At 42.4% G+C, this 14,581-nt stretch overlaps 1 protein-coding gene across 1 annotated transcript; it reads right to left on the reverse strand.

Moving 5' to 3' along the window:
* Positions 1-11,894: 11,894 nt before the first annotated feature.
* On the reverse strand, positions 11,895-13,532 carry LOC120740829 (olfactory receptor 142-like). The gene has a single exon (XM_040043313.1). It carries the CDS (start codon positions 13,265-13,267, stop codon positions 12,275-12,277), a length of 993 nt encoding a protein of 330 aa, XP_039899247.1. The 5' UTR covers positions 13,268-13,532; the 3' UTR covers positions 11,895-12,274.
* Between the last annotated feature and the right edge of the window lie 1,049 nt (positions 13,533-14,581).

The raw sequence follows: 14,581 nt of genomic DNA on the forward strand, positions 1-14,581 counted from the left end.
TTGGAGAAGCTCACTTGCGATTGTTCGACATGTTGTGTAGCGCTTTCGATCCCGATCTTGCAGCCTGCTTGAAAAAGAGAAAATTGCCAAACAAAAATCTCAGTGCACTGTTAAAAATAAAACATATGAAGGCCTCTTTTTAGAAGTTGTCTAAGCGTACTCTCTTAGAATGATAGATCAAAACTGGCAGGTTCAAAGTGGTACCAAAGGAAAATGCATCAGTAAATCCCCCAAACTTTCATCCACCAGTCACACCTCACACAACAGCAATATTCTATTAGATGATGAGTTTTGTTTTCCAATGTACCCAAATGTGTGTCATGATAAGACCTCCCCCACACATCAGAAACAAGAAACTCAATAATCTATTAGTCTCCACTCATCTGACCCCCTGCAGCATTCTGTTCACCCCTGCTATGATTCAATCATCCTTCCCCAAAAATAATACTAGTTCACTCGTCTGTGTATCACTTCTTAACCCACTAAGTGAACCGGACAAGATGATGGTAACAGAAACGCTTAAAATGCTGTTTGATCTTCATGAGCTTCATTGCATGTGTGTGTGTGTTAGTAGGATTAATGCATTTTTCTGTTTGTGTAATTTTTGTGTACCTCTCCTCTTTGCGGTGCTCCAGACACTTTTCAATTTTCCACGTAAGGCAGTCGTTCTTTCTTCCCAGTTTCATAAACCCAAATTTCATTTCCACACTAAAACAGCTTCCTCCATGTCCTCCCTGCTCCTTCCACTGTGGTCTCATCCCATCTCCCCCCTTTGCAGCAGTCCAGTGAGAGTCCGTTGTCTTTCAGCTTTGTCCTGTGTCTTTTCCACCGTCTCATTTTGCCATTTTGCTCCAAAAGTGGTAAATGTCCAACTCAGGCAGTCTTTTCAAAGGTCCATTCACACACAGTGAAGTTGCAGCTCTTTGGAAATGCACATCCATCCATCCAGTCATGATGGTGCCATTTTCCTCCTTGCTGCCGCTGTCTCGCACAGCTGCTGCTGCTGGACCTTTTCTTCACTGCTCAGGATGCTGCTGTGAGCTCTTGAGATCCATCTCGTTGTTCTGGAACTGCATTTCTTGTCTTCAGGGAGAAGACAAGACATAGGGGGCAAACCGTACCCAGACCCAGGAGATGTAACCCTTCTCTCTGGGGTGAAGGAAAGCACACCGCCTCCTTATCTGCAGTAGCAGGGAGGCCCCGCATCCCAGACCCCATCCCACCTCCTCCCAGCCCCCCCGCCCCGACGGTTAACAGAACGGGGGTGAGTGAAGACCCCAAACCTCCCTCCGCCCGCTCATATGTAGTGTTGCTGTGTGCTGTTCTAAAGTGCATTTAAAACACAGGAGGGCATGGTGCTTCCTGCCAGAGAGCAGCACGGCTCCTCCCGAAAACCCTCAGTGTCTATATGCATTTAAAATTGAGGTATAGGGCACCAGCGCCAGAGGTGGGTTTGAATACACAGACCGTCCTCTGGACGCTGTATAACGTGCCCACCCCCAAGGCCCTGTATTTATGTGTTATGATTATCTTTTTTTTTCTTAACGAAATCTACTACATCATGTGTATCATCATATTAATCACCGTTAAATTAAGAGGGGATGGAGCTGTGACGTCATCACGTACACTGCCGTTGCAATTGTAGAACGATCGCGCTACATTCTCGGGAAGTCCGAACTCCCGTGTGAACTCCCGGAGTCTGGACTAGTGAAAGTATTAGAAACAGTCTAACAGTCTGCAGTCTATGAACTAACCTCAGCTAACACCAGCTAACAACGTTAGCTCGGTGGTGAGCATCCTTCATTAATAGTAACAAAAATCACACAGCAATAGTACATTGAAGATAAGGAAGTTTCCCATTCTGCTTATGAAGTTTTGTTGGAATTTCCAAGTAACAAATGCATTGCGAAGGCCCGATCTCCTCTATGATTCAGTCGAGACCTCGGCTGTACTAAGAGCATCTGGCTGGACCATCTCGGTGCTCTTTTGGGGTTTTTTTATATTGAGGAGTTTGCTTAAATAACTGGGTGTCAAAGTATTTAATACTTTGGGAGTAAGTAAAAGACTCATGAAATCAATTCAGACGCAGCTGGCTGTTCATCTGCATCTAAAGGTCAAAGGTCACAGGATGCCAGTGTTCACATGTTGAACAGAGAAGACAGATGGTTTGAAAGAGGAGTGAAAGAAGCATCTATGTCCACTGTGAGCGACCATCTTTGAACAGAGGGCGGGGCTTACCACACCAACTGTCGGCCATCTATAATCTGGTCGTCTTAATGCCCACTCACACCTTGGGTCAGTTGATCTCAGTAGGTCACATGATAGGGGGCAGGGTCTTTGAGTGGTGTCACCTGCTGATGATGACACACCCTTTTCACACCTTGGGTCATGTGATGAGCGGTGTTGGTCAAGTTACTTGAAAATAGTAATTAGTTACTAATTACTGATCACTTCTCTAAGAAAGTAAACCCATTACTTTACTTAATTTTCAAATGTAATTAGTTACTTAGTTACTTTTTAAAAACATGATACACAACCTGAATACTTAATAAAGCAACAGACCTTTCAGCCCAATTCTATTTTTCTCCATAATCCATCATATCAAACTGAATCAAATGAAAAAGTCTCTTTTTTAGAAAACCCCGAAGGAAATTGGGTTAAGGCTGCGGGCCCTATGCCAGCGCCGTCTTACCCTTACACAAACATCACATGGGGAAGGCAGGTCAGAGAAGTATAACAATGGAAAATGCAGAACATGACGAAAGACGAGGAGAAAAAAAGAACTGCCCCCAGACTGAGCTCCAACAGGGAGATCAGTTTGAAAACCCCTCAGCACACATGGATCCTCACAGCTCACAACACAGAAGACATAAGCGGCGTTTGGAGGGGGTGAGAGTAGGTATGTGTCATTGTGTGTGTGTGTGTGTGTGTGTGTGTGTGTTCAGCCGAGAGAAAGTGTGCCTTCACCCGGTTAGGCCAAAGTCAACAATCTTCGGTCAATGCAGGTGGCCTTGAAGGAGGGGGGAGAGTCACAACACAGTCTTGTTATCTACGGGAGAATTTTGTTATTCCCGTCAGCTTTTGCCTTGAGCATCCAGCTGGCACCAGGGGGGGCCGCACGCCATGAAGATGGTATGTATAACATAAGATATATCAGAGTGTTAACTTGGTTTTCATCTGATTGTAGCTCGAGTCCGGATGCAATCCTGAATCTCTTAAAGCGCTGGATCAAGTTAATTTTTTTCCTCATTAATGTACACACAGCACCCCATGTTGGCAGAAAAACACAGAATTGTTGACATTTTTGCAGATTTATTAAAAAAAGAAAAAGTGAAATATCACCTGGTCCTAAGTGTTCAGACCGTTTGCTGTGACACTAATATTTAGCTCGGGTGCTGTCCATTTCTTCTGATCATCAGATCATCATTCTCACCCTGTGTGCCCACCAAAACCCCTCCAAGCAACGAGTAGCTATATTCGTTTCAACACCAATCAATATTCTGGCATTAAAGGGAGCTTTAAAAAACATCATAACCCAGATTTTGTCAGTTTTTTTAGTAAAAGGTTTTTCAGAAGGCTTCTGCCAAGGATCGTCACTCAGTCCTCAGTCTCTTGTACCATATTTTCCAGCCCATAAGGTGCATCGGACCATAAGGTTCATTAAGTGAAACAAAACAGTCAGATAAGTCAAGCTTTACTCAACTCATTCTTCTTGCTTCCTCCACTTCTGTACCATTGATTCATTAATGTTAAATTCTCTGGCAGCTGCTCTATTCCCATATTGTTGCAGTATATTAATGAATTATCTCAGTTGTTCTCCTGACTGAAGTTTGGTCCATTTACAGCATCCTGCCTTGCGATTGCATTTGTCCCTAACCATCGGGAACCCTCACGTTAACGAGTGGAAAAAAAGGAAAAAAGTGTTCATCCTCCAGCTTCACTGTGTTTATGTTATGCTAACATAGCTCTGTTTCTAGCGATCATGTAGCACATCATTATATACCAGCTAGCCCAACTTCAGTAACTCTACAAAAGTCACTGCTGTTTAGTTTTCTGCCTTCATTTATGTTGGAAGTGATAACAGAGCTGTACGTTTGGATTTTTCAGAAATCTCTCAGTCAGAACATGCTATATTATGCTTAGGTGGAAACTAGCGAGCTAACTTCCTGCTAACTTCTAACTTTGTTAAGTTTAATAAATTCTCTTTTCAGGGATGCCTGGATGTTAAACTTAATTTTTACACCCGGTAAGGCAGCAACACTTTCTATTTTATTAAAGATGAAAGGATTTAGACAGTTTTACCACCCACACATGCAGGACCTTGGAATAGGGGTGTGTCACCAGGGTGCAGAGGAGGCTACCCCCCCCCCCCCCCCCCTGTCCCCTTCTGTCCCCTCCTGGCTGCCTCTGCCTCAATTTTATCCCACAACTTAGACATTCACATTACTCACACTCTCATTACACATACATATAGGATCTTGGGGGTGGGCACGATACACGGAGTCCAAAGTACCATCAGGGTGTACACCCCACCCCTGGCGTCGTTGCCCACCTCTCAATGTTAAATACACGTAGACATTGAGGGCTAGCAGGAGGGACTATGCGCTTACCTGCTGCTCTCTGGCAGGTAGCTCCATGCCCTCCTGGGTTTTAAATGCACCTTAGAACACACATGCATCAACACTACAATGAGCGGGTGGAGGGAGGTTTGGAGTCTTCTCTCACCCCCATTCTCTGCGGCCTGCTGGAGCGGGGGGGCTAGGAGGAGTTGGCTGTCCGACTGCGGTCTGGAGTGTGGGGCCTCCCTGCTGCTACGGAGTCGGGGCGGTCTGCCTCTCCCCACCGCAGGGAAAAGGGTAACACCACCTGGGTCTGGGTGCAGTTCCCCCCTCCAGGGGCAAGGGTACCTAGACCCGGTTTGTAGAGTACGCTTGGGGAGTGTGATTGTGTGTACAGCGTCTCTTTATGTCTGTCTCCACGTTGGTTGAGTGTGGAGTAAGTGCATATGAGAGCATGAGGGGGGGAATGGATGTTTGTATCTGTGTGTGCCTGTATGTCTGTGTCTATATGTCAGGTTGGTATCAGGCGCCACCTCTCTGGGGACATCTCAGGCCCTCCAAGGTTTGGAGGCCTATCTCCACCCACCACCACTTCCCCTGCCAGTGGCGGACTCCCTCAGGTGTCGGTGCGTTGGTGGTTCTTTGTGTCCGGGGATGGGCGTCCAGGTACACACCGGCTCACTCCTTGGCGGCCGCTTATCGGGGCCTGGAGCCTGGGGCTCGCTCGGGCCACTTCGGAGGTGGGGTGCCCCCGGCCTCTCGGCCTGGGGCTCAGTCACTCAGGCACAGCTGGCTGCCGGCGGAGCTCACAGGCGCGTCACTGCAACTCCCCCTGGCTTCTGCTCCGCGGCTGCTGAGTGAGCCCTCATCTGGGACTCTCCTCAGCTCTTTCTGGGACAGTGGCGCGGCTGCCCCTCTGTTGGTCTTCCTTGGTCTCTTGTGTTCTGGGGGCCTCTGGATGTCTGGAGTCTTGATCTCCTCCATACCTGCTTCATGCCCTGGAGGACGGGGCTGTGGCTCCCCACACTCCCTAGCAGATCGTTACATGGAGAAACCTTTGGAATGCAAGCATGCTGATCCACACAGGTATGCACACAGGTGTACACACGGGTATTCACAGACGCGGACTACAGCTTTCTTGGCTGCTGCCTCAAAGCACATTGTGCGCTGTCTATCTTGCGTGCTGCACAATATCGTTTATTATTTAGTATCTACTGATATCTACTGCTAGCTAGTTTATTGTGATGGTGCTGTTTTTTTTATTATGTTGCTCTTTGTTGTTTGCTTTCTCTTCTGTTTTTTTTCTCCATACAGGTGATCCAGGTGTTTTGTTTGTTTTTTTTGTTTTTTGTTTCTTCCCCCCCTTCTCACCGTCTGTTCTCCCCTTTGGTTTTCTTTCTCTCCCTCTCTTTCTTTCATTCTCTCTCCCTGTCCTATCCTCCAGTCATGTCTGTCCCGTTTGTAGCAACTGAAAATAAAATAAATTCATAATTATAATAAAGGTCAATCAAATGGACCAATATGGCAAGGCCATGATGATCCACTTGGTAAAATAAATCCGCTTGGCATCTTTCTTGGCCTTAAGACAACAATTCTGATGGTAAAGATCCAAACGGGACACAAAAAAAAAAAAAAAAAAAAAAGGAAAATATGGTACATGTAAAAGAAAAACACCAGTCAGCCCCTTTCCTCAATCACCTTTCCTCCTTTTTAGCATCAGCCCACTGGGCCATGCAAACAGAAAATATTCATGAAAATAACACATCATCATAGATTTATCCGTGCCTTAACTTTGATTACAGCATGCATTCACCATGGCATCTTCTCAACAAGAACGCAGTGTCACAACAGTTATTTCTGTCCAGAATTGCAGTAATTTTCTTGTATTGATGATGGAGAGACTGCTGCATTAAGTCTTCACCAGAACTAAGGTTCTCAGTGGTTTTTTTTAAGTTTTAAACTAGTTTAGCATGTCTGTGAATAGTGTGATATTTAAATCAGCCATAAGTCCCATTGTTGTGCATTGACACTGGTACCCTGTGGGGTTTTTGACCACCCAGTCATGATGTTTCATCCATTTCATAGACTGGTTTGCTGCCAAATAATTAGCAACTCTAGAAATAGAAGGTAGTTCAGCAAAATCACTCAGTAGGACCTACTGAGTGATTTTGCAGAAACATCGTGACTGGGTTCCAGCGCTACACAAGGGACCTGCTTCAAACACACCACCATGCCAATCAGATTACTTCTTCCATGTGAGGGTGAAGAGGTGACCCTCCTGGATAAGATGGTGAAGGTTTGCTGCGTTTGGTGAACAGTGATAATAAAACCAGGGAAAATGAAACCTGCTCCTGTTAAATATTCTTAAGTCTTGTGCTGTAAAAATAGTGGTATTTTTTTTTCAAAAGATACAGTAAATAGTGTTAGTAGTGGGTGATATCATGTAAACACTGTCATGATTTTATGTAAACATTTTGTCATTTGTAAACTATAAATGATGGATTCTACACGTAACAGATGTGATGTTCTATAAAGTGGTTTTAATTTTAAAAAAGAGGCAAAAATTAGTTTGTTTCTTTATTCAACTTTTGAACAGTGGGACTCAGTCAGTACATATTCAGTAAATGCAAATTATCTACACGGCAGTGCACTACAGGCATAAATCTAAAGTTCACCTGAAACCTTGGCCGATTGTGACCCACACCCACCTTCACACCTTGGCTCGTGTGATTCGGTAGAGGATCACGAGGGGGTTCATGACCCTCTTGGGGACACTCCCATAGGGCTTAAAATCTGGGACTCTCCACCAACTGCTCTTAGAACTGAAGAAGCTTCTTGGATGAGAGGGGAAACATCTTCAAGGAAACTTAAAGAAGTTCAGACGCTTTTCTTTGCAAACTTAAAATTTTCATAGAACTCTAAAAAAGACATTTGAAAGGTTAATGTCATGGTCCTGAGTCTGTGGACTCAGTGTTTTGTTTCCTTATGCTTTTGTTCATTCCGAGTGTGTATTCTGTTGTGATTTTGCCATTTGTTAGGTTTCTGTTCTTTGCCTGCCTGCTCCCACTTCTCTGTTCCCTCTGTCTGTCCATGGTGTTATTGTGTCTACTTATGAGTCCGCCTGTCAAGTTCAGTGTCCTGTCTGGTTCTCTGTCAGTTAGTTTCCTGTTTTATTGTGAAGGTCTCTGTCTGATGTGAGTGTGTTCAGTTTACGTTTCCCCTGTCTCGTCAGCTCTGATTCCTCCCAGCCGTGTTGCCCTCCTGTCTCTCATCCCCTGATTACTGGTGTGTGTATTTAAGCCCTGTGTGTTCTCCTGCCTGTTGCTGGTTTGTCTGTGTCCCGTTCTGAATCTGAGATATACAGCTATACAGAAATGTGAACTATGCAAGTTATAAACAGTTGTAGGATTAAAAATTATGGTCTGTACAGAATGATTATTTACTATTATTATTATTTATTATTTATACTTCTCTGACATGCCTTCCCCATGTGATGTTTGTGTAAGGGTAAGACGGCGCTGGCATAAGGCCCGCAGCCTTAACCCAATTTCCTTCAGGGTTTTTTAAAAAGAGACTTTTTCATTTGATTCAGTTTGATATGATGGATTATGGAGAAAAATAGAATTGGGCTGAAAGGTCTGTTCTTTATTACGTATTCAGGTCGTGTATCATGTTTTTAAAAAGTAACTAAGTAACTAATTACTTTTGAAAATAAGTAATCAGTAAAGTAATGGGATTACTTTTTTGGGGAAGTAATCAGTAATTAGTTACTGATTACTTTTTTCAAGTAACTTGACCAACACTGGTAGCGAGCCTGACGCTCAGTGTCCTTTTATTCTTTTAACATATTTTTCTGTGTTTTATTTCAGTGAAAGGAGACGAGCCAGTGGCCCTGGGACCTCAGGTGGTGGGTCGTTTGCACACTTTCTTTTGTACAGCACCGGGTGGGCTGTAGTGATTTTCTTTTTGTGTGATTTTCTTTTGGGTCCACGGCTGCTGGTGAGTCCAAGTTCCATGATTGTTTTACTTTCTGTCTTGTGTGTAGTCTTCAGTCATTAATGATTCAATGCTATGTGCACATGAATGAACTTCATCAGCAGGTTCTGAATGGGTTAAACACAGAGAGATGAGAGTTAACAGACTCAGTAAACCAGCTCCGAAGGACTTGGCTCCATCTAGTGGACATTCTTAGAATAACTATCAGTTTCTAAAAATGGTCTTTGTATTCCAGGTTGTATTTAGCTGTCAGTTTACAGGCTGATCTGTTCTTTCATGTTGATATATTTTGTATTTAGCTCCATCTAAAGCACAGAGAGCTCTGGTTTATATTTCTGTAATTCTAATGTCTCAGTTTTAAATGGTCTTTGTCTTCTACGTAAAATATTTAATGATTCATTTATGTGATGAAGAAAGATGGACACATTAAAGAAGAAATAACAAACAGGAAATCTGTAGTGGAGAAGAAGAAATGTTGCCACCTGGTGGCTGTGAAAATGATTGCCTGATTATTTGTTCCAGTAGGATATCAATCTGAGTATTATTCCTCCTACAGATGCTGTCTCTTTTCTCTCTCTTCTTTTTTGAGCTCTTTGATTTGTATTGAAGGAATCTGAATGATTTTTCAGCCTGAATTTCTTTTTGTTTGGTTTGAGTTGATTCTTGATGTTTTTTTTAGTAAATGCATTAACAATGAACTTCATGTTGCATTAAACTGAAGGATCATCTTCAGTTTCCAGTAAGTCAGATCAGGTAAAATCTGAAAACTTGCTATCAAGTTCTGTGTACCAGGTTTTGAGGTAGGTGGTTTTGTTGTGGTGCTCGCTATGGGTCAGGGTCTGAATGTTTGGGTCTGCCTTTTTCCAAACACAGACTCAAAATATTTATGATAATTGTCAAATCCTTAATGAATACATTTTCTGTTAAGCCCTTAGTGACTATCTTACACATTTACAGTAGAATTGTGCAGCTTAGTCCTAAAGTACAGTCTACCAAATGTGCTGTTGACAGCATCAAAATCCAAAAACTAATTTAACTGTCTTCCACATTATGCATATTAGCAGAGAAATCAACATGGCAGACTCCAGGAGGTGTTTTTGTTGAGCACATTGTCAGCAACCTTTTGTCTTATTTCATTTGTGTGTCTGATCTTCCTCACATTGATGGAGGACTGAGGATGTTTGGTCTGTTTGTGTCAAGCAGACATCGATGACCACTGAAATCCTAAAGACTCAGGTGTCCTTAAAAACAAGTAAAATGTGAACATACATAAAAACAATGTGTGTGTGTTTGGTCTCCAACAGTGTTTATGTGGGTGATACAGTGGGGCAAAAAAGTATTTAGTCAGCCACCGATTGTGCAAGTTCCCCCACCTAAAATGATGACAGAGGTCAGTAATTTGCACCAGAGGTACACTTCAACTGTGAGAGACAGAATGTGAAAGAAAAATCCATGAATCCACATGGTAGGATTTGTAAAGAATTTATTCGTAAATCAGGGTGGAAAATAAGTATTTGGTCAATAACAAAAATACAACTCAATACTTTGTAACATAACCTTTGTTGGCAATAACAGAGGTCAAACGTTTACTATAGGTCTTTACCAGGTTTGCACACACAGTAGCTGGTATTTTGGCCCATTCCTCCATGCAGATCTTCTCGAGAGCAGTGATGTTTTGGGGCTGTCGCCGAGCAACACGGACTTTCAACTCCCGCCACAGATTTTCTATGGGGTTGAGGTCTGGAGACTGGCTAGGCCACTCCAGGACTTTCAAATGCTTCTTACGGAGCCACTCCTTTGTTGCCCGGGCGGTGTGTTTTGGATCATTGTCATGTTGGAAGACCCAGCCTCGTTTCATCTTCAAAGTTCTCACTGATGGAAGGAGGTTTTGGCTCAAAATCTCACGATACATGGCCCCATTCATTCTGTCCTTAACACGGATCAGTCGTCCTGTCCCCTTGGCAGAAAAACAGCCCCATAGCATGATGTTTCCACCCCCATGCTTCACAGTAGGTATGGTGTTCTTGGGATGCAACTCAGTATTCTTCTTCCTCCAAACACGACGAGTTGAGTTTATACCAAAAAGTTCTACTTTGGTTTCATCTGACCACATGACGTTCTCCCAATCCTCTGCTGTATCATCCATGTGCTCTCTGGCAAACTTCAGACGGGCCTGGACATGCACTGGCTTCAGCAGCGGAACACGTCTGGCACTGCGGGATTTGATTCCCTGCCGTTGTAGTGTGTTACTGATGGTGACCTTTGTTACTTTGGTCCCAGCTCTCTGCAGGTCATTCACCAGGTCCCCCCGTGTGGTTCTGGGATCTTTGCTCACCGTTCTCATGATCATTTTGACCCCACGGGATGAGATCTTGCGTGGAGCCCCAGATCGAGGGAGATTATCAGTGGTCTTGTATGTCTTCCATTTTCTGATGATTGCTCCCACAGTTGATTTTTTTCACACCAAGCTGCTTGCCTATTGTAGATTCACTCTTCCCAGTCTGGTGCAGGTCTACAATACTTTTCCTGGTGTCCTTCGAAAGCTCTTTGGTCTTGGCCATGGCGGCGTTTGGAGTCTGACTGTTTGAGGCTGTGGACAGGTGTCTTTTATACAGATGATGAGTTCAAACAGGTGCCATTCATACAGGTAACGAGTGGGGGACAGAAAAGCTTCTTACAGAAGACGTTACAGGTCTGTGAGAGCCAGAGATTTTCCTTGTTTGAGGTGACCAAATACTTATTTTCCACCCTGATTTACGGATAAATTCTTTACAAATCCTACCATGTGGATTCATGGATTCTTTTTTTCACATTCTGTCTCTCACAGTTGAAGTGTACCTCTGGTGCAAATTACTGACCTCTGTCATCATTTTAAGTGGGGGAACTTGTACAATCGGTGGCTGACTAAATACTTTTTTGCCCCACTGTATTTATAGCATAAAATTATCTTGTCAATCTAACACATGGTAGTCAAATACAATTAACATAAAAGAGCTCTTTACATTTTACATAACCAGTTAATGTCTGATAAACAAGTAGTTTCTATAAATATTTGACATGAATGAAAAGCATACTAACAACATGACAAAATCATGTTCATGTTACAAAAAAATTGTGTGCAGTTATAACATAAAATAATAAGGTTGACAAAACATAACTTAATTGTGTGCAACCGATGTACATATTGTTTTTATGTTAATCCCATTTTTTCAGTGCAGCAAGATCAAATATCTCAGTGAGGGAAACAGTTGTGTTGTGAGACTTAATATTTATAGAAAATGTTCTCACTATTAAATGGCAGTAAGTGAGTTCACTTTGAATCATGTGATGGAAATTTATCAACCAATAGAACTTTATATTCATGTGATTTCAGTTTAAATGTGTAATTTTATGCAAGAATTAGCAAAAATATATTTTTATTTTGTTATCTGTTCAAAGTGTTTATGTACAGTTGTTGATGGATCATCTGTTGCTTTTACTTTGCTGTTTGTGTGTTGATCCATTCCCTCTGGAAGTTAGACACACTGATCCCAAACCACCCGACTGTTTATCTCTGCTCAAGTGAAAAACACACATCACACAAAATAAATGTTACGTGCTGCAAGCGTAACAACAGAAAACTAAGTCACTCATATTAGTTTATTTGTTCAAGCATACTGACAAAAACAGATTTTGAATGATTTCAGCTCCAAAATAAGTTTCCTTTTAATCGACATGCATTAACAATAACTCTGACTTTGGTGGCTTTTGGAGAAGATATCACTGCTACAACTGAACAAACGTGTCAGTGAACCACAAAACAGCTGTTTACATGCAATGCGTATTTTGGTCATTTTCAGCCCGTACAGTAGCGGTGTGAAGAGCGGCTGGCATGTCAGAAAGTACAATGATGATAAAATGCCAAAAACATTTGGCACACCACTGGTGTCAAATCTGCTTTGTAATATCTGAAAACAGCAACCAAAAAAAAAGTTCAAGATGGAGGCGAGGTGAGGCGTGCAGGTGCTGACGGCTTTCTGTCGAGTCTGCTTGGAGCCAGAAAAACAGACTTTGAGGATCCTCACGTAGGTGTACAGGATTAAAACAAGAGGAATAATGACAGAGATGAAAGTGTAAATGAGTCCAAAGATGTTGTGGACTCTGGTGTCAGAGCAGGCCAGTTTAATGATGGCGTAGTTTCCACAAAAAACTTTATTGATGACGTTTCCACAGAGCTGTAGAGGAGCACTCAAAGATATAAGCACGACAATCATAATAAAAGGTAATAACCATGTTAGAGAAATCAGCGTGGTGACTGTTTTAAGTGTCATACATGATTTATATTGAAGAGGCCAGCAGATGGCATAATATCTGTCATAAGACATGACGACAAAGTTTATAAACTCCACACAAGCATAAGTGTACACACAGAAAACCTGCAGGAAACAAAATGAAACAGAAACAGTGTGAACATCAGAGAGGATCTGAAGCAGGAGGAACGGAAACAGCCCTGTACTACCATACAGCTCATTCACAAACAGGCTGCACAGAAACATGTACATAGGTTCATGTAAGCTTCTGTTCACACAGATAACCACAATCAGCAGGACGTTAGCACAAATAATTGCAGCATAAGAAGTAAGAATAATGAGGAAATACAAGTATCTGTATGCACCAGTGTCAAAGTAGGGACTTAGAGTGAAATGTGTAATCTCTGTAGTGTTTATCATCATCCTTGAGGCTCAGAATACCTCACAGGAACTTGTTTCTTGTTCTTTTCTTGCAGGTTACCTGAAGTTCAGTTAACGTCACATAACAGGAACAGCTTGGAAACATTCTCCAAACATACCATTCTGCTATACAACACAAAAACTGAGACACTGCACAGCACAGCCTGACTACCAGTCGCTCCCCACTGAGCTGCAACTGTGCTTCTTTTAACCCATTCACATCAGTTTAAATGTGCACAAACAGCATGACCTCATTACCCATCACCCACGGGTCCATCCTTGTTTCTGAAAGTACGAAGATGAGAGACACAGCAGTAGTTAGGTACCGATAATCAAATGACTTCAGCAGGTGTGAGTTTAAAAGGTCAAAATGTACGAGGGCACAATTAGAAACAGACAGAGGTGGGTAGTAACGAGTTACATTTACTCCGTTACATTTAATTGAGTATGTTTTTGAAAAAAAATGTACTTTTAAAGTACCTTTTTTGCACGATACTTTTTCCTTTTACTTGAGTACATTTGTGAAGAAGAAACGGTACTTTTACTCTGCTACATTTGCAAAATTCGACTCGTTACTTTTTTAAAAAAATAATTAATTTAACACGTTAGATAACATGCCGCCAGTGGAGTTTCCGGTAACTTTTTTACCAATCAGATGTGGCCATGCAGTCACATGACCAGTTTGAAACTGTGGCAGAGCGGCCCAACCGTTTCAAAGTAGCGACACACGTAAAGAAGAAACATGAAAACATGGCAGAGCCAGTCGTCTACGCTAGAGCTGAAGAGGATGAACAGCCTTGGCCTTTATGGAATCAGAACGATGCCACCTTGAAACGAAACCGAAAAATGGATTGAAACCGAAAAAAAATATTGTAACTGAAATAAATGTACTGAAAAGTCTTTTATTGAAACCGAAAAAAAATTGATAGTGAAAAACAATTAATTGGAACTGTAATTTTTTTTTTTTTTTTTTGCTTACTTTTTTTTTTTCCCGGTTTCAATCCATTTTTCGGTTTCGTTTCAAGGTGGCATCGTTCTGATTCCATATGGCCTCACATACAAAGAATGTTTCTCTTAAAAGCAGCACAAAAGAACAGCTATGTCTTCAGTGTCGGTGTCTTCAGCGAGAGCCAAAACAACAACTTTTCAGCGTGAAACAACTCAGCTCGTGTAACCTGAGGAAACGGTAAGTTTTCTCTAAATATCTTTTTAGCTGTGGTTAGCTGGATGTCAGTCTTATGTTACAGCAGCTGTGTCGAGCTCGAGCTGCGAGTCATATTTTCGGTGCTACGTCGTAGTGAGATAGGTTTGTGGGTG

This window comes from Simochromis diagramma, unplaced genomic scaffold (assembly GCF_900408965.1).
Source record: "Simochromis diagramma unplaced genomic scaffold, fSimDia1.1 OVJJ01000377.1, whole genome shotgun sequence".
NCBI lineage: Eukaryota > Metazoa > Chordata > Actinopteri > Cichliformes > Cichlidae > Simochromis > Simochromis diagramma.

Coding starts and splice junctions, on each gene's coding strand:
- LOC120740829 (XM_040043313.1), bottom strand. CDS start 13,267: ATGATGATAAACACTACAGAGATTACACATTTCACTCTAAGTCCCTAC.